Genomic DNA, 27183 nt, shown 5'->3' with positions numbered 1-27183 from the left:
GAGTGAGAGCTCTAGCTTCTCCGTCCTCTCCGCAGACAAACCAGACAGACACACAGGCAGACAACATGGACCCAAACACGACGATTCTGCGAGTGAAGAGAAAACGGGGCACCGATCCCGCCGATGCTTTGTTGCTGGCGTGCAAACGTATACGGCCAGAGACATCTCAAAGCACGGGGGAAGCGGTACCGGAGCCAAATGAAGCCGAAGTGGAGAACTCTGTCTTCAAACTCGTGGCGACCGTAGCGACACAGGTAAGCGGGCCGCGGGCAAGACCACGGTGTTAGCTAACCTAGTGTTGGCTAACGTCAACGCAGTTGGCAGTGGAGGAGAGGGCAAATATACCAGGTTTTAGCCATAGACAAACTAACGTTAGTTATAACTTTACATACCTTGAACGTTTAGTCCAGTTGAGTGGTTGGTAGTATGTTAATTAACGGTACTTAGCATGTTAGTTAACGTCGGAATACAACACGTTTAATTTGCTTACCGTTAAGTAAGCGAAGTTAGCCTGTCATTACGCTTAAATTACATTGGCCCTAGCTAACGTTAGCTCATTTGTGTTTATGTTGAGCCTAGCAGGGTTAGCTGTAGGGTGTTTGCAGGTCCATGAAAAAATCTTAAAATATCATACTATTTCATTCAAACTCAATGTAACGTTAGGTTAAGCATTAAAGTCACTAATTTTGAGGTTTTAAAAATGTTGTGGTTTTTCCGTTGTGAAATCAGCCCAGTCATACAGACTGGTTGACTACGTTAGCGTTAGCTGTATTTCGTATGGTCTAACGTTACTCTGTGTTCATTTTTACGATTATTTCATTGCCGAAATTGGTATTTTATGACATCGTGGCATTAACATGTCTTCATAAAAGGCTTGAATTCGATTAAGCTTGACGACACAGAGGTACACGGTTCACGGTTATTGTGTGTTTGCCTACCGTGGCAGTCTGCTATGCTAAGCTAGTTAGCCATGTGATTTGGGAATGCGAATGACACATCCCCCTCTCAAAACAACGAGGTGCCGTTGAGCAAGGCACACAAGCCCAAACGCTTCAGTTGGGCTGCTCAGTGCTCCTCTGTACGAGACTGTGGTTTTTACTGTGGAAGCGTGTTAATGGATGGGTGTGTTGCAGGGTGTTACTGGGAAAACAGCATTCGTGCTGAGAACGTCCTGCTCGGTGGGAGTGTTTTGGTGTCATTTACAGTTACAGCACATTCACTACTGTCTAGGTCGAGTTTACATTTCTTCCAATCATTTTTGCAATACGTGCCTTTTGTTATTAGCAACATTTTTAAACACTTACTCGTTTTTTTTTTTTTTTGTCATAACAAAGATGCCTCAAATAAGAAGACATGACTGACTGAAGTTTGTAAGAGGATGCTTTTGAGGGATTAGGCTACTTCCAGGAGGAGACTTGCATTTCTACCTGTTCGTGTCAGGTGTTTAACAGTAAAGGCTTCTAGCATTTATAGTGAGCATTTATGGGTCTGCTTTGGTGATTTTACGCATAGACCACCGAAATGCTAGATGGCAGTGTCGTGGTTTGTTAGCACAGACGTTATAACAACGGTAGTACTGTGGTAGTGTTAACAATCTTAGTAGTAAGTAGTACTATTTACATTCTCTGAAACCCATGTTCTGAGATATTTCTTGCCACGACATTTTCTTGACATCTTATGTAATGTGTTTATGATAAGCAGGTTAAGGCAGTAATTGTTCATTTTACTCCGCCAGAACAGGCTAATGCGTTCAGAAAATTATATAACTTGACTGTAACCTAGCCTATAAGACCAAGTAGAAGTAACTTTTAAGTTATTTCACAATATTATGATAACTAAAATCCCAGACGATATCTAGTCTCACATCACATAGGGGTGTAAACCTCAGGCTTTACTACGATTCGATTTCGATTCTTAAGGAAACAATTTGACATTTGGCAATAACACAAATTTTGCTCTGATTCGATTTAGTGACATATGATCGACATTCGGGATGTCAGTTTCGGTTAATTTTGCTTTCGATAGGCCGACACCCATTAACCGGTAACTAACCGGTTAATTTTTAAGAAAAAACGCTTAATGACGTGAAATACAAGAAAGTGGCGCTTTCCTTTTAGTCCGGCGCTCCACTGACTCAATGAGCTTTTTATATTCTATTACTAGATTTCAGCATTGAGGTGCTTACATTCATGATTTTGCATAGGCAAACTAAGCTAAAAACCTATTATTGGGACCCGCGAGAAAGTTTCAGAGCGACAGACACAGAGCGTCCCCGTAACCATAGCAACTCACTCCTGCCTGGTGCTCACGGCGCGAGAGGATGCATGGGAGGGGGTTCCAGGGGGTCCACAGCAAATTGATTAATTGTTAAACTTTACCATTATTTCATTTACAAGAAGTTAACACAGTTACAGAATGTAGAAGAATGACTGTTTTGATCATATAGTTTCTCTGTTATCTCTCTACATACAATACAGATAGTCATGGAATTCTGGACAAAATCATATCTAGCAATACAAATATTCTCAGATTTGGGTCTGAGAGACAAAATCTCATCAAATGGGGGTCCGTGGCTCTAATGTGGACTAAATTAGTGGTCCTTGATATGAAAAAGGTTGAGCATTACTGCTGTTAAGAATGTAAAAAAAAACATTTTGTAATGCGTTCAAAGTGCTAAATTTCTCTCAAGTTAAAGTGCAACAGGCATTAACTTTTGCTTAATATAGAACGCTGAGATGCGTACCACTATATTTCAATTTTGACTACAAAAAAAATAAACTAACAAACAAAAAAACAAACAGCAGAAACTCTCCAGTACACTCTTAGTGCGACATAAGTGGACCAAGAGAGTTTCGGATACCTTGTCAGGCATAGTAGTGTTTTGAGGGTCGATGACATGTTTTCTTTTGAGGTGACCAGCGAGGTTTGTAGTATTGTCAGTGTATTTGACTTCCAATTGACACTGTTTGCATATTGCATGCGTTTTCCCCCAGACTGCAACATGCCCCAAAACATAGCAAATAGAAAGTAACGGAAGGAAACGGTAGTGCATTGAACGCAAGGAGGTTTTCTACGTTTTGCTACTTTGGGGAAATTGAACATGCCCCAGGTCTGCCATGGTGCTATGTCATGTGAGCGTTTACAGAGTCGGGGCGGGTACGGACCAGGTGGAAGATGCAAGCGAGCGTGATTTGATTACGGTGGTTCAGAAGGGACAAGCCACACCAATACCAATTATACATTTAATGAACTGTCTTATATTATGATTTGTTAAATAAATCGATGTCTGTCGTTTGCATCGATTGACTTGGATCTTTACCTTTAGAATCGATCTAACGATCCAGATTGATGTATCATTACACCCCTAATATCACGATATTGATATTGTACGATATATCACCCAACTCAAACCGTAGTGGATATTGTTTTCTACACCACCCAGAAGAATTACATTGAAAGTCCTCCACTAAAAGGTAGTGATGGAGAGTCGATACCAAAATCAACCCAATATTAAATAAAAAAAAAAAAGCAATCCCTCTACTCTTCCACTTTAGTGACATTACCTAAGAGTGTGATATAGGAAATGAAAAATATTCAGATTCATGAATTAAAACTAGTAATGCACCAACTGCCAATGAAGATCCCTGTAGAGTCTTTACTCATACTGTGTCCTCTCATCTCCAGGATGCTCCGGTTCAGACGCAGGTTCGCGAGGCCCTGGCCCGGCCTCGCGTGGCCCACGCGCTGCGCCCCTCTGCCTCCAGCTCGCACCGGATCATCGGGGACCTACGGAGCGCCAAGTGGAGCACCCGGCGAGAGGAACGCTACCGGATACTCTCCAGCCATCGCGCGGGGCTGTCGAGCCCGACCGAGCAGCGGAACCCCCAGACGGACGCCGCCGATGGGGCAGAGGAGGCTGCGAGGGCCGGGAAAGAGCAGGAGAAACGTTGGAGTCTGGGGGAGGTGCAGGTGGTCGACCTCCTACATGAGGATGTAGGGAACCAGGACAAAACTCCAGCCAAGGTGAGGACAAGTGTAGGGCTGCAACTAACGATTATTTTCATTGTCGATTAATCTGTTGATTATTTTCTCGATTAATCGATTAGTTGTTTAGTCTATAAAATGTCAGAAAATGGTGAAAAATGTGGATCAGTGTTTCCCAAAGCCCAAGATGACGTCCTCAAATGTCTTGTTTTGTCCACAACCCAAAGATATTCAGTTTACTGTCATAGAGGAGGAAAGAAACCAGAAAATATTCACATTTAAGAAGCTGGAATTATTTTTCTTAAAAAAATACTCAAACCGATTAATCGATTATCAAAATAGTTGGCGATTAATTTAATAGTTGACAACTAATCGATTAATCGTTGCAGCTCTAGACAAGTGTAGTGTCATGACAATGACACATTTACTACCAATTCAAGCCCTAATTTGAGGGAAATCTGAGTTCCTTTATCCAGTCTAAATGGTTCTCTGGAATAACACGCAAATAAAAATTACATTACAGCACCTCCTCACATGGTTCATCATGTAGGGTTTTTTCACCTTCATTTATGAGTCGATCATCTAAAACATTGCTTACACAGATGGCTACAATAGTGATGTAACCTCACCCTGTTTTTCCCAGACATTGTCCTCAGACCCAGAAGTCATCCTGTGTAACAACATGAAGATGCTCCGGGAGCGTCTCAGTGTGACCGGAGAGGGACTGGGGGAGGAGCATCGTGAGCAGGAAGACGACTTCGTCTACGACCTGTACTACCAGGAAACGGTCACACCCGGCTGGATACAGGACATCCTGTCTGTCAGGGCCTACGCCGATGAGGGAGAACTGGTGTGTGTGTGTGGATGGAGGAACGAACGGACAGATTGAGTGATGGATTTATTGCGAATCAGAGTGAGTGAATGAAAGAATAAATAAGGGAAGTCATGGAATTAGGGGGGAAAACGAGGCCTGAAATTAACACTCGCAAGGTGCCCAATGCCAAACAGGCCCCTGATTGGCTGCCTATCACTAAGTAGTATTATGTAAACTTCTGTTTTTCCATCTCCTCGAAGGTTAACGGGCCTAACATTAGTTCAAACTTAATGTTAAGGTAGTGATGGCCCAGTAGTGTTCATTCAGGCCTACGTAACTAGTCCTAGCTGTCGACTTCCTCTCCATATTGACTTGGCTGGAATGTCATTTGCTCTAGCAGATGCTGCTCACGCACCACATCAATAGAAACAAGAGGCTTTCAGGTGAATGAACCAGGGTTGTTGTTTATCCCAGGTGCCGGACCACGTGGTTCACGAGGAGGAGGTGTACGAAGATGAGGACGATGAGAACGAGGAACGCAACTGGAGGAATGACTACCCCGACGAGGAGAGTGACGAAGACGGTGACAGAGAGGAGCGCTATGGTGGTACGTCCCTCTTTTTTTCTTTTTATCTGTATGCTACATGGTGATGATGGGTGATATAACGATGTTATCATTCAGCATATTGGGAAGCCATAATAATGTCACTCTGCCATGATAAACATGAGTCAGCGGTGCAGCTGTTGTTTGTGCCAAATGTATCAAAATCTAATGGCAGTAAAGATGGCAAATCTTATTCAAAGGAAAATGTAATGGCTTGTGTTTGGCCAAATTTAAAAAGAGCATTAATCATCTTCCCTACCAGCCAGGGCTAAGGTAGCAGTCTCAAAGTATAGGTTCACATTTACTACATGTCGGTAACAGATAATAAAAGCAATATAGGAATACTTCCAATAGAAAAAAGAATGTAATATGCGATCTTAGAATCCGAAAGTTGTAATGTTAATCTGCAGCAATAGCAAATCTCTATGAGCAGGACATTGTCTTGGAACCCAGACAAAACCTTATGTACCCCAGATAATACTATGGAGAAGGTACATAGATGATGATCTTCATTTCAGATATGAATCGGAAAAAGATCTGTCTCTTTTTGATGACATCATGAGAGCCTTATTTCTTTCTTGTTTTGGGAGAGACTTGTTTCTGATCACAAATCAAATGGAAATGGAGCACTTATGAAATCTGATTTAGCGTGAAATTTTTCTTATTACCACAATTTCTTGGCAGACTAAAGACTGCCTTGTTGAAAATATCGTTCGCCTCAGCTCTCAGATAGTAAATACTACTTGGGAATGCAGGGTTTGGTGATGGACCTCAATTTCTGTGACATACTGAATTCTTAAGTTCTAACAAGAAAATACCTGTAGTCTACTCTAGGGAGTAATATATTGAAAATACAGTAGCGTTAAATTTAACCACTCAAATTTTAACAATGTCTTCATTAAATATCTTTTGATCATTTGAATACAAATAGAGGAAAAGTTGAATTCCTACAATAATTTCAAATTTGAAAAGGCTGAGAATAACCGCAGAAAATTGTCATGTTTGGGCCAGTTTCAAATGATTTCATATGGGATGGCTTGATGGCTCAAAACGGGTTTGAACACTTGTAAGTTGTTACTTTGAGCAGTCATGTCATTCTGATGGTTTTTCCCATATGACATAAATACTAGGAATGAGACGGTATGCTTATCTCATGATGCAATTCGCGATATGAGCTGCACGATTCGATACAACCACGATCTGATGTATAAAATAAAAGTTCAGTGACAACTAGTGGTGTAACGGACCGTAGTTGATCCGTGATCCGTACGGATCCCCCCCCACGGTTCGGCACACATGTCAACCGTGGATTAATTGCAAAGTTTAACCATCATAGTGTGAAATACAGTTTTACTGCCGCTGTTACTTTTTAAAGTAATAATTCCCTAAATCTCGATGCAGAGTTGCAGTGAAAAGATACAGACAAGACAGATGCTGCTGTGTTTTACTCTGAAGCGCAATAATTTCGTTAAGGAAGAAAAAAAAAGGACGAGCGACTGATTTAAAAGCTGTCGCTTTCGCCTCCGTTGAGTGAAATCCCGTAGGCTTTGACTTCGGGCATTTTCAGTGGTGGAACTGTGAAACTGGGCATGTCATCATGCTTGTTATCATTGAAATAGATCACAAGATTGTGATGTTTATTTCAACTTGGGCAACATGCTGCCTTCCCTTCACACACAGCTCCACTAGGAGAAGCTCCAGTCTGTGGCAGAGCCTTCAGTGTTGATAGGCTGTTACTCGTGAAGTGTAACCAATCAGATAATGCTGTGGGCGGGACATTGAGCGAGACTACAGAGTAGTGACTACAGACAGAGAGAGGCGGCTGCATCATTATTACTACTACAAGTAGTAGTAATAATAATGATGATAATAATAATAATAATAACCTTTATTTGTATAGCACCTTTCATAGACAACATGCAACTCAAAGTGCTTTACATCAATAGAAGGCAGATAAAAGACAAATAAAAAGATAAAATTCATATAAAAGAACAAGAAAAATGCATTGCATTAAAAGAATCAAATCAAGAGTAGCACATTTTCAAATTAATTTAACCCTAACCCTTTTTTTTTTTTTTTTTTTTTTTTTTTTTGCTGATCCGAAAAATGATCTGATCCGTGACTCAAAACCGTGATACGATCCGAACCGTGAGTTTTGTGATCCGTTGCACCCCTAGTGACAACAAAGTCTGACTGTGCAGAATTATATTTATTTCTGAGAGAAATCTTTCTAGCATTGGCTTGCTAGAACGTAAACAACAATTACAGCAGAATAAAATGGAGCTAATATCACAGATTCATGTTTCTGCCCCCCGATACTGTCACATTTTTGTATTGCGTTATATTGAATTTCAATATATCGTTAAGTGCGGCATCATCAGGATTGAAAAAACACGCAAGTCTTCCTTTGTCAGCCGTTGGCTTGTTCACATCTGGCCGTCTTGTGTGTGCAGGTTACTGGGAAGAGGAGCACTCCTACAGCAGGAGGAGCTGGGATCACTACCAGAGGGAGGTGCTGCACGAGCTGGGTCGCCACGGTGAAGACGACGACGATGACGACGACAAATATGACTCTGACTGATCTCCCCCCCCCCACCCACCCGCCTTCCATCAGTGGATGTTCCCAACGCCCTCTCCACAAATAACACCATACTCCATAGACTTCTGTGTAGGTGAGAGTTGTAAAAAAGAAAGTAACGCTAGAATGGAATGACACCTAATACATAATCTCTTGATCTGAGAAAACTGCTTCAGGAAATCCCAGCTTACATTGTAGCACTTAAGTGGATTCACTTCAGTTGTTGTTGTTGGAACTGTTAAAGGCTGGAAACTAGTGTCAGTGTGCACATCATGAGTTGAAAGTGCTTCCTCAGAAAAAATGAAGCACATTGACTGAGAGGCATCCTGTTCCACAATGAAAGCACATAACAAGCCCCCATCTGTCGAAGCATATTTTCATTTTTATAATGTGCCAGTGAATTTAAAAACATCCACAAAGCTTTTAGGCCACTGCTAGTTCAGCATATTCCATACATATGTATCAATGGATATTATGCCAGGCTGGCAGCTTTTGTCAGTCTGGTGGAAATTCATTTGCCTCATTTTGTTTTCACATGAAATCCAAGCCTCTCTTGTTCTACATAGATGTTAAAGGAGTAGGGGTGTTATTTCTCGAGGGATCCAGAGTGTCTTTTTTTTTTTTTTCTTCTTTCTTTTTTTTTTTTTTTTTTAAACTGTGGTGGAGTGAATTTTTGTGTGGGTGTTTGTTCCAAGTGGAAGTGCGTTAGAAATGTTGCACATTAGTGTGGTATGCCTTGTATGCTTTGTGCAGTTAACACTTATGTTAGTGAGATGTCTCGGGTCGCGTGTGTTTGCAACTTAGGGTGTTTGCATTTTGTGCATGGTAGTGTGTGTACGTGTAAGCGTGTGGTAGATTGTGCGTAATATGAAAGCGTGGTGCATAACTTTTGTTGTGGGTGTGCGTGTTTGGTTCAACATTCCCCTTTGACGTTCGGATTGTTCTCTTGGATGCTTGTCGAATTAAAACCTTTTCTTTTTTTTTTTTGTAAATATGTAGATGTGTATAAAAAGAAAGCTTTCAAAATAAATGTAAAACATCTCAAACTGTCGTCATTAATGCATGGGGAAAAAATACATCACAAACATTCATTTTAAGGTAATAATCATTTTATTGATAAACCACATAATAAATTAGATAAAACTACTCAATAGTTCAGTTTGGGGGGTTAATCCCAGAGATTGAAGATGCAATGAAACTAAGCAGTCCTGTGATCTGCAACTGCTATGGTCTAGAAGGTTGCGTAATAAGATTTTTTTTTTTTTAATCTTAAATGATCTCTGGTAGATGCTACAGGAGGAAGTGGTAAAAAAAAATGAAGAAATGTGGATGGACTACTGAGATACAGCCTTGCTCTTTGGAAAAATGCTGTAATGGCTGGCTGTGGTAACAAAGCCACCTGATAAGGAATATTGCTCAAAGTAATTTTCCTGAAGCCATACAGTGTAATTTTTTCTGAAATGGGACAAGTGAGGTCAGGCATCGTGAACGCTTTGGATCTGAGAGGTCCAGCCCCATACTGTAGCACAAAGCTAGTGCATATAAAGTATGTGAATCAGACCTGAACCCATAGTATTTGGAATCCTTAATTTGCTTGAACAGAATATGAACAAGTTTCATCAATCAAATGACAGAACTTGAAGACTTAAAGGACTACCCAGAACAACAAAATAAGTCAAATACTATTTTGGCCCAAGTCTGAAGGTCTTCTGATGTCTTGCATAATTGAATAAACTGTAAAAAATGAGAGAAAATTGCATAAGATTCAGTGCTACATAATTTCAAACCTGAAGTGTGCCCCGTTTACAGCAAACAGTCCCAGCATGTTCAGGCTACCACTGCCTACAATAAACCCAACCCAAATGCTTGAAATGATTAATGAACATCATTGAAAAAAGGAACCGGACATAATATTTTGAACATAAAGCAAAATTAAGCGTGAAATGTTTTGAATGAAAAGGTGAACAACACAAAAAAAACCCTTTCAGAATTAAGATGGCACTAAGTAAAATCCAGACCAAGGCAACAACACTCTTATGATGACTCATCATATAGCAGCTGACATTATTCTGTTCCCTTTTTTCATTCAGGCAGGGAACTTAATCAATCGTTTACAATACTTTGACTGTCAATAGGAATCTCTTCCTGTTCATACATACTATCCATACACAATATCACCTTCTAAGATGTCTCACAATAAAGATCTGTCTGCATCATGTCCATGTGGCAGGTACTGCTGGGATGGAAATAGGTATTTAATCTCGGAGGCACATCATATTTAAAAGGCATGTTTAAAAAAAAAAAACAGTGTATGACTATAAAGGCAAATTATTTCTAATGGAGGTCATCGGGTAACAGACTGGAGATATGAAAAAGGTCCATAACACCCTAGTGTGAAAAATACCCACAATATATAGTATACTGTACTGTATATCCTTGTTGTATTGTGATATTTTAAACACACCGAAATTGATATGTTGCTATTCTACAAAAGCAGACATTTTCTAAAGATTTTCCCAATGCTTTTTTTTTTTCTTTTCTCTCTGTCCCCTCACCATAGTACATGGTGTGCGGAACAGTGAGTCTGTCTGTGTGTAGACAGTCTTGTGAACACTAACTCAACAACACATGATAGAAACTTCATACTTATACCACAGCTTCCCCATATAGACTAGATGATCTGATTCGATTTTGCTGCTAAATGTGCATAGTAGTGAGGAGAAACTGATTTTCTTGGAACTACTATAACTCCCTAATGAACTAATTGATACCACGTTATGCAAAGACAACTATGTTGATAGAAATATTTTAATGAATTCGGTTAATTAATGGCCTCATTGGCATAACTCACTATGTTTAATATATCATGGTGATTTTGGCAGATTAGCCAGCTCAAGTGCCTCTTCTTATGATTTTAATTTTAGGAGTTCAAGAGATCAAGGGAAATGCATCATTGAATTAAACTGCCTGAGTTGCCCAAAAGAAGATAATGTGAAAAGTTATTTCCCAGCATCTATAGCAAGCATCTAAAATTAACGGAAAAAATTATAGAAAAAACTGTTAATGTTTAATGCAGGTATAGACCGAAAAATGACTGCTCAAAAAATTTACTTCAAACCATCTCAAACGATGTAAATTGAAGATGGCTTAGGATTGCATTTACTTTGATCTATAGAAAATCTACCTCAAACTCTTGGAAAATGGCTGCTTTTTCAGAATAACAAAAAAAAAAATCAGTGGAATTCCCCTTAAATTCCAATGTGTATCAGTGTGTCTATCTAAATAAGTGTGCACATGTGCATTTATATGGTAACATCCTCAATATTGTAAACAAGTCAAGCCAATTAAGTCCGAAAACTTCAGCATAGTGTACAGTACAATGAAAAAGATATATATTCCCCCTTTTCCCCAGAAAAGCAGGTGGAAATGCCTTAGCTGGTCCCCTGGTGACTGACAGGCGTGAGGTCGCAGAGGCTGCTGGGTAATGTAGTTTAAAAGTGTTTGAGACGCACATGGCTACTCGCTTTTGTCCATCTCCGTGAGCACGCAGAAGCAGGCGTACTGGGTGAGATGAGTCAGAGAACCTGGAGAAAGAGAGAGAGATGTGATGTCATAGAATAAAATCTTTAGAATCACATCTCAAAGCTTCAGGATGGACGGTAAACTCACCCAGCATCTTGGTGACGATAGGCGGGCGTTTGGACTCGGGTAGGTGGACACCCAGGAAGTAGACGGGCACCCCTGACAGGGCGATGGCAATGCCGATCAGAGAATTGATGGTGTCGCTGTAGAGAGGCACGGCCACCAGGAAAACAGTGCACAGACAAAACACCACCGGGTACAGCAGCGTTAACTGTGGAGGGGGAAAGGAGGAGGGAGACGGGGAGGTAGAAACACAACAAAAAACATTTCTTTTAAGTTTTGTATTGGTTGTTTTGTACTTAACTTTATAGACTTGCTTTTATGTGATGTCTTTTATCCTATTATTTTTACTAATTTATTGTTTTTTTTCCTCTTATCCTTTTATCTTTGTTTATCTTTGTTTATTTATGATTATTTTATAGTATGATGGTTGTTATTTGATTGCAAAAGCACTTTTTAATTTGTTTTTAAAAAATGTGCTATACAAATTAAGTTTATTATTATTTGAAGATATTGACATTGAACAATACATTTCTATATGCAACCATTACATGATTTTGGACTACACTGTGCTGACTGTAAGCCATTTTCTTTGGTTTACCTATGTTGAATGGTTGGGGTCTGTAAGGCCGAGCCTACATTGGTTGATACAAGTTCAAAGTATGAAATTATCTTCTTCTATTCAGGGATTTTTATTCCTATGTGAACTGATTTAGGGAGCAATTTTCAAACAAACTCTCACATTAATGCAAGAATGATATATTAAGCTGTATCTTTTCAATTTTCTGGCCTTTTGTGCACAAGTAATTCCAATGCCAAGGGCATATTGTCAATTTGCAAGGGTGTGTTTTTCTACCTTTCGTTTTTATTCCAGTTGCGTGAGGTAGAGACTACCAAGTGTCTCGAACATGGTCTCTTTTGTTTACAGTAATTATACCAAGATATCACAATTAATTTGACAAAGATATATTGATGTTTAAAAATGCAAACACAGCACCTTGGAATTACAAAAGCATGTTTAGCTGGTCATACCTTGAGAGGTCTGGGTCGGTCAGGCTCCTTCCAGCGGAGGTAGATCTGGCCGGCGATGGACAGACCCATGAAGAACCAGTAGCTGAAGCTGTAGTAGTTGATCAGCTGGAAGACGTCCTCCACTGTCAGGTAGATCAACGCCATGGCGCACTGGAGAGCAAACGGATGGATGGAGACATGTGAAAGGAAGTAGTTAAAGGTAGCAGTGTGTATTAGTCACCACAAGAGGGAGACAACTCCATTCATCACCACCTCTAAAATCATCATGTTGGTCTAGCTGAGCTGGCTAAGTAGTTAAAATAAAGTGAATGTCATATTTGCAGGTAGAGAGTAAGTGGAGTAATTTTACCAGTACATTATTTATAATAAACTGCAGTTGTGGTACGTAGAATTTCCATTTTGAGGAACTTGATACTTGAAAAGCAAATATCCTACCTTTTCATTCCATCACATTTATGACAAGTTGTATACTAGCCTAGAGTTTAACAGTTAGCAACATTACCAACTGCTCAGTGCAAGATTGTTGTTGAACTGGGCAAAATGTGTGTAACTGTATAAATGTAAAGCAGGGCCTTGTTGAAGAAATGCATGCGTGCTCCATCACCTCTCCTTGTCTCAACAAAGGAAACTGAAGGATTTGTGTACGTACTGTGCTGCAGTTTACATGTTATTCACCCATATTCTTACATTGAAGAGCAGCGCAGGGATTGGAGTGAATCTCTCAATGTGGATCATGGACAGGGCGTCTGGAAGGTGGCCCTCACGAGAGCCCACGAAGAACAACCTGGAGAGATCAAACACTTGTGAAAGGGAGACCTTGGCAGCATAGAGTCAACGTCATCAGAGAACTAGCTTTAGATCCCAGCTCCCGAAAGCTGCGTTTTGGGAAAAATTAAAGACTTTATTGGAACTCTGATGGTAACGTCTACATGATACCCGGGCCTAGGAGGAAGGCTGAAAGTTTGAGCTCAGAATGGAGTGTACGTGTTTGTGTGTGTTCTACCTGGATGCAGCTATAATGGAGGCGTTGAGGCCTCCGTAGCAGGACAAAGCCACAGCGATGGGGATGATCCAGCTCATCACCCCAAGAGTATGATCTGCAAATGTCTGCAACACATAGAAACTGACTCAGCGACTGGAATTTTAGCACATACCCACACACACACACATACATTTTGTTTTTCATGTCCTTTGTTCTCTAAATACTCACCACTGCCACAGCATCACTGGCCAGTATAGCGCTAATGTCCAGAACAGCATAATAGGCCACATTGGTCAGGATGTAGATGATAGTGACTATGGGCATGGAGATGGCGATGGCCAGGGGAAGGTTCCTGTGACACAGAGGTACACAGGATCCTGACTTTTCCCTAACAATTTGTTCCGCTCATAATTCCAACTGAGAACGAAAGAAAATGCAGCATGCGGTATCAGGAGTTACCTTTCAGGGTTTTTGATCTCTTCTGTGACAAAGTTGAGGGTGTCCCAGCCGGAGTAGGAGAAGAGGGCGGAGTAGAGCGCCAACGCAATGTCGCCCGGATCTGTGGACGATCCCTGGAAGGACGACTGAAAATTGTTTGTGTAACCTAGAACGGAGATTCAGTGATTGACCGTGTGAGCCAAACAAAGTGAGGGATCACATACAGGAACAAGCATGTGAGAAGAAGCGTGAGTACAACAGTAGCAGCGCTCACCCTGGCACAGCTTGACGATGCCGGTGATGATGATGACGATGAGGGCTGCCACCTTGGCATAGGTGAAAACGTCCTGCACCCGGGTGCCCCACTTCACGTAGGCAGCGTTGATGAATGTCAGTAAGCCTGGGGAGAAAGGCAACGGGGGGGAAGCAAAGAGAGGAGGACGTAAGTAGAGAAGGAGAGAGGTAGAAAATTCCACAAATGACTATGATGAATTGTCACTACCAGAATTACGACTTTGATGCCAGTATTAGGTATTGCACACTGCTTGGTTTGAGGGCCAGTACAATTTGTCGGTACAGGTAATGCTGAGATAAGCAGCCTAGGCAGTATTTGTTTCAGGACACAGCTTTCAAATGAGGCATATTCAATTCAAGTGTAGTCCATTTGAGTATCGGATCCCCTCACTTAATGCAAGCTAGTGGGTCACCATCTTTCTACTGTAATCAGATAGCCTGCATTCAACTGAACAAAAACACCAATCCATCTGTGCTGATACATATCACATCCCTGCTTATATCCTAAGCATGATATACCAGTGGATTATGTGAGAATGTAGAAACTGCCTCAGCTGCCTTTTCCACTGTTTATTCTGACAAACTGTAACTAGTACCTCAGATCACTGAAAACACTGTTTGCAGACTTGCTCATTAAATAGTACTTGTTGATACTATTTTTCCCTATCAGCACAAAAACAGGGGAGGTACACGTACACCTGGAGAACAGGTTCTTCTTGTTCCAGTGATCCAACAAAATTAATAATGGCTAATAGGCATTTAGTTTACCATGTGAACCCAGAGGACAGAGAGACAAACAAGTGAGCCCACACACTGTATGAGTGAGTAATCGAATGACTAAGATAGAGTGACAGGAAAAGGGAGGGTAAGAAAATTAGAACAACAGAAAGGAGAGATACAGGGGGTGGACAAAATATCAGAGACACCACATAAAAAGGGTTTTAACGTTGAAGGAACAAAATAACAATTACACAGGCAAGTAAGCACAAGCAATATTAAGTTGACTGCCAATTTAAAAGAGGTCTGACAATCACCATTGTTGAGTTTTCAAAGCAACATGAGGCGGAACAGTCTGGAAAAACATGACAACATATGCTAAACAAGGACAAACTGCATCAACAAAGAAGTACAGTGGTCTCAAGTCAAAGCTCACCGACAGAGATAGACGGACACTTAACAGGATAATTGCTAATCACCACAAAACCATGGCCTCAAATATGCCTGTACACTGGTACCTTGACAAAGCTGGTGTTTACGGCAGGGCTGCCAAGGAGCACGAAACCTGAACTCCTGTCTTTACCCACTTATTCCTATTCAGGGTCCTGGGAGTGCTGGAGCCTATCGCAGCATGCATTGGGCAAAAGACAGGGACACCACGGACAGGTTGCCAGTCCATCACAGGGCTAACCCCGGGCCAGGATTTGAGACTTTTGTTTTGACCCACCGTGCCATCCCCCAGACTCCTTCCCTGGCCTCCCCAATCACCAGATCTAAACATCATTGAACCTTCATGGGAAGTAGATTTCTACCTCCTTCATCTCTCAAAGAACTGGAGGCTTTCCTTCTTGAAGAAAGGTCCAATATCCCCCTCCCACACAGTGCAGGATGCAGTATGACAGAAGGACAAGGAGGACCAAAGCTGTTCTCAAGACAATCTTCATCAGGTAATTAAAATATATTTTTAGGTGTACCAGTTTTGTCCACTCCCCTGTATATCTCAACAAGATTAAGAACCAGAGCACCAAAGAGCCAGTGGTGCAGAGAACATGAGGGTGCGAGAGGATAGACATATGCAATGGAACATACAGTAGGTCAGATGTACTCACATATACACGCTGCAGCGATGAGCCTGGATGCCACATATGGCGGTTCGCATGTGGGGAAGAGGGGTTGCACCAGGTAGTTGGCAAAGGTAATGGCTATGACCGCCTGGCTGGTGGGCTCAATAATCAACAAAGACGTCCACAGACGGATAAACGCTATGAACCCACCGAACGACTCCAGGATGTACGCGTACGACGCCCCCGACTTGGTGATGGTGGTGCCCAGCTCGGCGTAGCAGAGGGCCCCCACCACTGAGAACAGCCCCCCGATGACCCAGATGACTAGCGACAGCCCGTAGGAGGCGCTGTAGATCAGCACGCCCTTGGGGGATACGAATATCCCCGAGCCGATCATGTTCCCTACGATCAGGCTGACGCCGTTGAGCAGCGAGATCTCCTTCTTCAGCTGCATGGTCTCCTTGGGCGGCTCCGACGGACCGGAGGAGGAGCCGGCGCTGCCGTTCGGCTTCTTGGATTCTCCCTGGTCGTCCATGGTGCCGTCGTCTCAGGGCCTAACCAGTGGTGACTGAGGACCAACAGAGGACGCTACAGGTCCCTTTCTGGCAACCTCTGGTGCAACCTGCCCTGTGGAGAGAGAAGAGCGAGAGCAAAACAGGTTCAGAAAGAGACGAGCGATAGCTGGTGAAGAAAAGTGGGATTTCTTTCTTTGTAAAGACAAGCAAAACTAAAGGAGATTTCAAAGAGAGGAGAAGGGGGAAAGAGTGATACTAACAGTGGTAGAACAGAAAGAGACTGTGGCCAAAGCCATTCCCAACACGGTGTCATACCTTCACCCCCCCCAAGTTTTTAATGATGCGGTGTGTTGCAATGTGGCATTCATACTCTAATGTGACAAACAGTGGTCAATGCAGGGTCAAGACCAGGGATGAGAGTGGGCAAGGAAATGGGAAGGGGGTTGGACTGGATGGACTGGGGTTAGGATAGTGAGAGTGGCAATGCTGTTAGCCGTTCACTTTTATTTAAAGCACCTTAGTACTATGATGATGATGATAATTCAGGAGTTGCAATGCTCAGGTATAGGGCTTGAACCAAAGGAGAAGGAATGCACCACAAAGTGTGCTCAAAATGAGTGTAGCAATGCAATAACTGACAGAAAATGCAATAATTGGTCAAAATGTAATAATGCAATACCCATGAGTTGAAAATGTAATAAAACTGGTTTATGTAATAAACTGGCGAATAATGTCATAACATCTTTCAACTGATATTGTAGTATTTTTTTTTGTAGAAGATAATCATAATTATTGGGCATTTTTGCAACTGATGATGTAATAAAATTGACTAATAATCTAATATCTAATAATAATCAAACACCAAAACACAACTCAGGTTCTTAGTGCTACAAAATAGTTGGATGAATTGAACTATGTGACAAATCATGTTTCACCTGATATCTGCCACAGCTCTACTATCTAAGCACAAGCCAGGCCATCTTCCATTCTGTTTTCAGAGGAGAGATGTTTGATATGGAGTGCCAAACCACTGCCTCACCTAGATACACCCAGAACAGTTTTATCACGCTAATGGAAAGGTCACTCTCTTCTCTAGTTTAAGATGGCCTGCCAGTGTGTCTCTACACATAAATCCATGGTAAGAGAGATTTGCTAAGATATCTGAAAGGGCATCATTGTGCTGCAGGCCTCCCTTGTGACGTGTATATCGGTCCCTCATATGGCAAAACCCTGTGGGCCACGCATTCGCCTTCACATCCACATGAAAACACCCCCAATAACCTTTCACTTCAATAACAGAAGCAAAAATCATCAGTGACAACCATGGACAGCCTTAAGCATACTTTCTCATAGGACACACAAAAGAAACATTGAGACAAAATGCCACTAAAAGTATTAAAACATGGACTTACTGTTGTGGCAAGGTGTTCCGTTATCAGTATTACTATATAAAAAATATTGCACCCCTTATAATGTCAGAATTAACATTATCACTTACTACAAGTTAGTCCAAATCTCGGTCGGTACCTATTCCCATTTCTGGCTATGTCTGTGCACAAGTGTAGGTGCACGAGGTTTGGTTTCTCCTCAGATCAAAAGGACTCTGTTGCTGCAGGAATAAGGGACTACCTATTCTGTTCTGTTCTGTTCTGTTCTGTTCTGTTCTCCCTTCCTCTACAGCCTCTCCCTTCTCTCTCTCTTTCCCTGGCCTGGACTCAGATCACAATCTGAGCTATCTAACCACAAGCTAGGCCTTCACCCACTCTGTGTTTTTAGAGAAGGGATGATACGAGAAAAGCCAACCTCGTGGACCAATTTGAGACCGTCTGCCAAATATGTCTCTATACAGGTTTTAATACACTTCTTTGACTAGTCCTCATTTATTGGGTCTTAACTCATAACTATCATCATCATAACTCATTTTTTGACCAATAACTCTACAGTGGTGGAAGAAGTACTCTGATCCTTTACTTAAGTAAAAGTACCAATACAGCAATGTAAAAATACTCCATTACAAGTAAAAGTCCTGCATGAAAAATCCTACTTAAGTAAAAGTACACAAGTATTAGCAGCAAAATGTAGTTAAAGTATTAAAGTAAAAGTAGTGGTTTGGTCCCTCTGACTGATATTTTATTATATATGACATCATTAGATTATTAATACTGAAGCATCAGTGTGTAAGCAGCATGTTACTGTTGTAGCTGCTGGAGGTGGAGCTAGTTTGAACTACTTTATATACAGTTAGCTAGTTTAGTCCAGTGGTTCCCGACCTAGGGGTCGGGCCCCTCCAAAGGGTCACCGGATAAATCTGAGGGGTTGTGAGATGATTAATGGGAGAGGAAAGAAGAAAAAACAAAGTTCTGATACACAAATCTGTTTTCAGTTTTTGGACTTTTTCTCTAATCTTTGATTTTTGCTGAAATATTGGATCATTTGAACATTTATTGAAATGAAACCATGTGAGGTTTAGAGGGAAAAATCACTATTTGGTGGAGCTGTTAACAACTCATAGACATCTGAAATGTGACCCGACTACACACTGCTTTTTGTAAGATGTCAAAAGCCAAAAAGGTTGGAAACCACTGGTTTCATCTTTAACAATGTGTTGTATTTTAAAAGCTTGTTATATTATCCATTGTGTCAAATCTCCATGTGAAAAGTAACTAAAGCTGTCAAATAAATGTAGTGAAGTAGAAAGTACAATATTTCCCTCTGAAATGTAGTGGAGTGGAAGTATAAAGTAGCATCAAATGGAAATACTCAAGTAAAGTGCAAGTGTCTCAAAATTGTACTTAAGTACAGTACTTGAGTAAATGTACTTAGTTACTTTCCACCACTGTAACTCTATCATCTCTACTCTAAAAGCACAGTGGATGAAGGCCTAGCGTGTGCGTAGATTGCTCAGATTGTGATCTGAGTCTAGGCCAGGGAGAGTAGAGGGAGTGTGTAGAGGAAAAGGGAACATGCTAGAATAGTATGGGAAGGGCTGTGTGTAATGTAGGTGTGGAATGTATACAATGTACAGTACAATAACATGACTGATTCTGTCTGTCGGTGTGTGGGTGCTTGTGTGTTGTATTTGTGTGTGTGTGTGTGTGTGTGTGTGTGTGTGGTGCTCGTATGCATGCAGTTCAGTGATCAGTCATCCATTCCACATGCGTAACCTGGCCGCCACACCATCTGCTTATCCGCTGATTCAGACCAATCAATGACTGCAACAACCGAACCGCTGTCATCCGAGACTCGTTACTCAATAACAGACGGACTTTCCCACACACCTATGTACCTGCCCGCTGTTTACCTGAACCCAGCTAAGCCAAAGCATGTGTGCCTATAAAATGGTGCAGCCATTATGGAATGCTCAGTTGACTGTCCTGCAGAAGACAGCCGTGGTGCGGACCAGACTCTTGTAATACTTAATCTAGAGTTGAAGCAGGAAATCGAAGGAAGAAGGAAGCATCGACATTGACTACAGGAACACAGTGGGCACTTTATGGCTCCGGTGCAATGACATAATTCAATATGCTACGTAGCTCGGCTGCCACTTCCTTCCTATCAAGCTCTTTAATTGAGCGCTAATAGATTTGCTCTGTTGCCATGTTGTACAATAAAGACTTAAGCACAAAATACATTCCTTGATCTAAGGGACCATGCGTGGCAGATTGAACCTCATCCTATAAAACGGCTTTCAAAACTAATTTTCTGGCCCGTATTCTGTTTCAGAACCAAAACTCCCAGTCTCAGAGCCTTGTGTGGGAGATAAGTTCTATCGATGTTGCTGTAGTTCCCACTGGTCACCAATAGGGGTCGATAGAAGTCATCAAGTATTCAATGCCCCTTTACAGGTGATGGAAATTTACTCTGCTCACTGCTAAATGGAGGCTGTTGTTGCTCTGTGGTAAATATTTTATCACTTTTCAAGAGCTGTGGGTCAGTTGATTGTAAAATATTATGCTGTCTTCACACTATTTAACTTTCTTCAACTGCCACTGCCTTGTATACTTTTAAAAGTAAGTTAACACCAAACCCAAATCTGTGTAAACCCTGACATCTAAAGCATGCTACTTGAAATGGCCATCTGCTATTGGCTGATGTCATCACCTGTTGTACTCTATGCAACTTGCGTGCTTTTATCTATTGTTTGTTTGGCATAACCTATGACTACATCACAATGGAAACAAACTGTCTGCAAAGTTCAAATAATTTATAAAACAGACAGTTGCAGTCCTCAGCCCTGATTGGCTGAGTCAGGTTTGAAGCTGATAATTTAAATTAACGGCGTACTATAGTATAAACACACACCTGTGACCACATAGCAGTTAATTTAAATGTTAACAATATGTTATAATTTCCGAACACACACCCGTGACAGCATAATTAATTTGAACATGAATGCCTAACAACACCTTGAGCATAGCAGGGTGCAAGTGTGTGTGGGTGTGTGTGTGTGTGAGTGTGTGTGTGTGTGTGTGAGTGAGAGGGGGAGAGAGAGAGAGAGAGAGAGAGAGATCATGTGATGTTGGAGGTTATTTGAGAGCTGTTTTCAAACTGTGAGAGACACAGCAGTAAAGCCACAGGTAGAAACCACAGAGAGCACATGACAAGAGACAAAACCTGCAAAACACTGTGCAGGTTTTTCCAGTCGTCCTTCTCACTACGTTTTATCTCCTTTTTCACACTTGTTTTCCTTGGTGCTGTTCTGCCAGTTGCTGCTGTGGCTCCTGAATTTCCCCAAGGGCATTAATAAAGTGCAATCTTATTTTATCTTATCTTATCAACCCAACAGCACTTTTCCTCCACATGCTCTGTTGTAGCCACATTTTCTCTACACTGTTCTCTGTGGCCTAATTACAACCCATTACCTATCAAACCCTATTTTATGTTTAGCTACTTAATGATATTCTCTGCACAACACAGTAAACTTGGAATACATGACTAAGCTAAACCATTTACAGTAGAAGCAGTGGTAGAAGCAGAAGTCCCTGTAATCAAATATTTATGATATTATGGTACCTACTGTATATTAGACTATTGTAAGTGTGTCCCCTATCACACCCCCTCCTTATTTTTCTTCCATTCCCATATTGTTACTGATGAAGAGTGTTTATAATTTGCTTTTTCTTTCTTGAAATATAACAATATAATCTTGATCACAAAAAAGCATGTCCATTCTACTTCCGACTTCCGTCAGTAACAACCACCAATATCAACAAAAATCAATTACAGTCTCAGAAAATTATTTTACTCTATTTGCCCCTTAAAACTCCCAATCCTCATATAACTCATAATAATCCTCATATAATTTATAGGCTTTCAGTTTGATACTAGCCCACTTACCATGATGTATGGATTTAAGTAATAAAGACTGAAGGCTAAAATGTGGATAAACTGGTAAATTTATCCCTTAAATAAAAACGTGGCTGAACTGCGTTACTACAGTCGCTCTGATGATCTAGCACCTCCTTGCCTATTTCAGTCTAATTAGGAATTGGTCTAATTTGTTTTGGCTTTTTCTATCTGACCTTAGTCTATAGTCCCAGTCTGTCACATAATAATAATCACGATTAAGAAAAAAAACACCCTTTATTAAGCATAACTCGGGCCGGCATCTTCATCTGGCATCTTCTAAATGAACCGGTGTCAAGTCAGATTGAGTCAAAGAACACAACTTCCGGTCACGAGTTTCAAAATAAAACCATATTTGATGAAAATATGTTGCAACTTTTTTAATAAAACAAGTAACAAAGCTAAAGTAAAGAATGCATTTTAGAAGCAAGGGATATGTGGAGCAATGACTGGTGACTGACAAGAGTTAATACCAAATAATTTAAGATATTATTTTGTCAATGGGATCAATTAGTCCTATTAGATGCTAAACTAACAGTTTAGAAGGAACACTGGTCCTGAATGCTCCCATGATGTAATTTTTTTTTAATAACTTGCAATTTTTGGTTAATCTTTCCTCTCCAGAATTATGAAAACTGCAAGTTCAAATTTGGACTAAATGAGTTATAGATGATGATATAGCCTGCCAAAGTGAAACAAGAAAAACAATACTGTCTGTCACTACTTCCAAGCTGCAAGAAGTAACAAAAACACATGCAGCTCCTCACCTGATGGATGATCTAAAAATGTCCTTATTGGTACAGGAAAAACTAACGCGTTTTGACAGAAAAAACAAGAAATACAGTATTTTTTTTTCTGTATCAATAAAGCCATCTTTTGAACATCCATTGGCCTCCAATACTACCAATTTGTTCTTCCTTGGGTTGGACTCCTATACTGTGGCCACGAATTTAAAAAAATATACCTCCATTCAGTAGCCTACCTACTGTAAAAATGACATGGGCTAAATACAATACGCTACGGATGATGAACGATTACTTTACGCTTTTATTTTGAAGGCAAACCACCTAACTTCCGGTGTATTCCCTGCTATCTCTGTCTAACTTGGCGCAGCTGCAAACAAACGGCTCTCTTTTGTCCCGATGCTTAATCTAAACCCAGGTAGTTGTGTCTTCCGCGAATAAGCTGTCGTTACTGCGCTTTAACAGAAGCTAGTCCTGGCAGACGGTAACATCTGTGGAAGGTTGTCGAGTCTTACCTGGCTTGTTTTTCCTCCGGTCTACCGGTTTTGACAGCCTGCCAACACGGTGTCCGGTGGCAAATGCAGCGGCATCACCGACCGTAAACAACTGGCTGCTGCTCTGCTCACAGAGCCGACTGTCATGTGACGCTGGTAGACTATACTGTACTGCCGAGTGGGAGCATGGGGAGAGGAGGCACAGCAGGACTACCAGTAAATAGCCTGTTGGATATCCAATATTTCATTACAAAATCCAATATCAGTCATGGAATAAAATGAAAGATATCTGACCTTATCGGTGTAGGCTATGAAATAGGCCTGAAATGCCTAAATTGTAAATTGAATACCATATAGGCTACCTTTATAATGATTTGAATATCATATGTAGCCTACACAAGAAGCAAGCTTAGGTAAACACATTCAGAAGATAATTTAGTCATAACAGTCTACAACGACAACTGGACGAATCACTAATTAGCCTACAGTTGGAGGATTTAAAATAAATAAATAAAAGAAAATCTATTTATATTCAATTTCTGTCATGTTTCTTTATTATTAGGCCTATTGTTGGTATTGTTATTACTATTAATATAAAGTCTCTGAACGTGAATAGTTGGCTTTTTTGACAGATAAAGTACCCTTTTATCAAAAATTACTCAGAATATCATTGTGAGGCAAGAGGGGGCTTTCTCACTCCACGTGTATGTGTGTGTGTGTGTGTGAGTGTGTGTGTGTGTGTGTGTGTGTGTGTGTGTGTGTGTGTTTGGGGGGCTCTTCTCTTAAAAGGTCTACTCTCACATTTTCATTAATTAGGCCTACACAAAAAAATGTTCGTTTTTGTTCCAACAAATGGATTACTCTCCCTTTCACAAGTTCACATGTATAACAAAACAAAAAAATCACACCAACTGACCTCAAACCTGTTTCTTTGGAATACCTCCCAACACTAAAATGGTGGAGCTGCATGCCTCGTAAAGACTAGTAGGACTGTGTTTACCATCCAAGAAATTATCCAAAATTTAATTTGGCGCAATCTAGTGGTCATAAATTGAATTATAAGGGTGGGGCGAGGGGTGGAAGGGGGGTTGGGGATAATGTAATACCTAATAGAAGTTTGAAGCTGTAATAGATTTAAGAAGGATGTTATACAAATACCAAAGCATAAGTCTCTATCAGAATATTGTAGGAATATGCCATAGTAGATAAAAAATAAAAGCATACAGTCATTATTAACAGACATACTTTATGTCCCATAGAAATATGATAGAAAATTTGTTGTGATTTATCGTGAGGTTTATCCAAAAGCTCTCATCAGCAACTGAATAAATCAATAGATAGTCATTTTTATCTATACACCTTCCCAAAAAAAAAAAAATTTTTAATTGTAATTTAAAACAAATTTCCTGCATTTCTACACCACCTAACCTCTTCGATAAAGTCAAAAAACAGCCAAACTGAGTACAATTAGCTGATCAGCCACCGTCAGTAATCAATACAAATACACATTATTAAACCATTAATCAAACCAATAACTAACAGCAGTCAACGTCAGACAACCTTATCATACTTTAGCAGTTACCTAGTGTTTCTGTAGTGGTGACAAAATGTTAAAAAATATACATATTAGCAGTTTGAATTAAACTGAAGCTTCCTGCCCTCTCCGGGGAAAATAATACGCCAAACTCCCTTTAAGAAATATGACATATTAACAATTCCTTACGTGTCCGTAAAAACACATAACTCTAGAAACACAAGATAAAAGGTGTCAAATGTAGACAGTCTTCTTGTCAATTCGGCATCAATATAATCCATAAAGATAAACTGTATTTCCGTACAAACTTTACATTTTGGATTTTGTCGCCTCAACTCGCTACCAGCCTCCGTTGGTTAACTTAGCTGCGCTATTTTAGTGGGAGAAGACCGTGGGAATGAGAGGCAAACTGTTTCAAAAATTAGATTTCTCACTGAAATAAGTGCTGGTTGAAAACAAAAGAACTGCAGCAAGACATTTTAGAGGGATACTATACAAATACAAATATGAAATATCACTATAGGAATATTATGGGAATATTGTAGTGACACTATAGGAGATAAGGAAATATAAAAAAAAGTAGTTAAGTGTGATAAAGTCACTATAAACTCAACACTGAGTATCACAGACACACTATAAATCCCTATAGGACTTTATGAATATTCTAATGATGTGATACCTTGGAGATTAAAAAAAATACCAGAACATATGATATGATGATATGTTATAAAGTCACTATTGATTATCACAGACACATAAGACCATATTTTTTTCGGTATCATTCTCAGCCTAGAAAACAACTTCCTTGTCATCTCTCTCTCTCTCTCTCTCTCTCTCTCTCTCTCTCTCTCTCTCTCTCTAACGGTCAACATCCAGATGTGATTGCCGTTCAGGTGCAACTAAAAGCCCAGCACTGCTAGTGTGTGAAGAACAGACATGTAATTAGAGCTGGCCTGCAAGGGAGCACGGGTCAAGATAAACAGGCCGATAGAGTCATAAGGGCTCTTGAAGAGTTTGTGCCATTGACCTGTAAGTTAAAGTGGCGAGGATGTAACGGATTTAAACACACACACACACACACACATACACACACACTTTATATGTGGAGGACAAGCAGACCTACTGGGTTTTTGTAAGGGGAAAACACATGTACTTAACACACACACACACTCACACACACACATAATGTTCTGTCATGGGGTCATACTGTACAGCACTCATGGAGTATATTGTGTAATGAGTGAGGGGCTGGGATGCAGTGGAAGGTTAACCCACCTATACCTAGTTTGCAAAAATAGAGTTTACTCACAATTATAGGCTGATATGAGTCTTTAGGAGGTCAGATCATAGTATACAGCTTAGTTAGTGGTGTAAGATGATGGGTCTTTAAAGGGGAAAAACATAAAGTTGTCATCATCTAAATAAATGTCTGTTTTGCTACACTCTATCGCAGATTGCTATAACACAATAGTGATTCAACCTATAGCCACTTTGTGGCTACATAGCTAAAATGCCAATTCATGTGAATATGCAGCTATCAGACCCTAATTTTCTCATGGTTTTGGAATCAATTCAGTCAATATTTATATTCTGATTGAAAACCTAATTGCTTCATTGATTAATTTTACAGATAGATGACATTTCTGAATGTATGTGACCATTACGTTATATTTTCTTTTATATTCTGAATAAAATGGAAATATATTATATTATTAATATTTTATATTACCCAGCATCTGCCCCACTCTTCCCCCACATCCCTCTTATATCTTCTTAATGAACTAGCTGTTTCATATTGGCAAAACAATACCTGGATTATTTCAGATGTACACTTAAAAATATTATATTATATATAAATTAATAAGGTAAACCATTGAATATGGCTGAAATAGGTTTCAGACAATTACCATGAAACAGATAAAACAAAACAAAAATTAGTACAAATCCATAGATATTGGTAGTTACTGCACTTTGCCTTTGCATAATCCATACAGTTGCATCAAGTGGTACAAAGGCAAAGTGCAGTAACTGCATTCTAGGGGTCATAGGTCAAATTTTTGGTCAGTTTTTATATATACAAAAAAATTACTTTATATATATAATATATAATAATATATATAATATAAATAATAAATATATAATAATACAATACTTGAGCACATTATCACTTGTCTACATATAACCTATTTTCCTGGACTTCCTGGACAGTTTCACTGTTTGCGTAGTTACTGCACTTTGGCTTTGTAGGGCAGCATAGCTTGCATGACCACTTACTGACAATTTTAATCAGTGTTTTGTTTAAGGAGGCACTATAAACCCCCGACCCAAATCTGTGTAAAGCCTGACATCTGAAGGTAAAAAGCATGTTACTGAAATTGCCATCTGCTATTGGCTGATCTTTG

At 40.3% G+C, this 27183-nt stretch overlaps 2 protein-coding genes across 2 annotated transcripts; one reads left to right on the top strand and one right to left on the bottom strand.

The window, feature by feature from the left end:
- Window positions 1-52: 52 nt before the first annotated feature.
- slc7a6os (solute carrier family 7 member 6 opposite strand) lies at window positions 53-9015 on the top strand. The gene is made up of 5 exons (XM_071530355.1): window positions 53-254; window positions 3685-4023; window positions 4628-4834; window positions 5273-5405; window positions 7856-9015. The coding sequence occupies exons 1-5, from the start codon at window positions 66-68 to the stop codon at window positions 7981-7983; spliced, it is 996 nt and encodes a 331-aa protein (XP_071386456.1). The 5' UTR covers window positions 53-65; the 3' UTR covers window positions 7984-9015.
- Window positions 9016-9108: 93 nt separating this feature from the next.
- On the bottom strand, window positions 9109-23346 carry slc7a6 (solute carrier family 7 member 6). Its single transcript, XM_071530354.1, has 10 exons — window positions 23269-23346; window positions 16195-16776; window positions 14349-14474; window positions 14096-14240; window positions 13865-13988; window positions 13658-13761; window positions 13342-13438; window positions 12655-12804; window positions 11650-11833; window positions 9109-11564 (listed from the first exon to the last, which is right to left on the bottom strand). The coding sequence occupies exons 2-10, from the start codon at window positions 16682-16684 to the stop codon at window positions 11497-11499; spliced, it is 1488 nt and encodes a 495-aa protein (XP_071386455.1). The 5' UTR covers window positions 16685-16776; window positions 23269-23346; the 3' UTR covers window positions 9109-11496.
- Window positions 23347-27183: the final 3837 nt, after the last annotated feature.

Source organism: Centroberyx affinis, unplaced genomic scaffold (assembly GCF_046629955.1).
Source record: "Centroberyx affinis isolate AG114_WGS23_722 - 3 ecotype Tasmania unplaced genomic scaffold, CSIRO-AGI_Caff_v1 ptg001916l_1, whole genome shotgun sequence".
NCBI classification, from domain to species: Eukaryota; Metazoa; Chordata; class Actinopteri; order Beryciformes; family Berycidae; genus Centroberyx; species Centroberyx affinis.
This window is presented reverse-complemented; position numbering and strand designations above follow the sequence as displayed.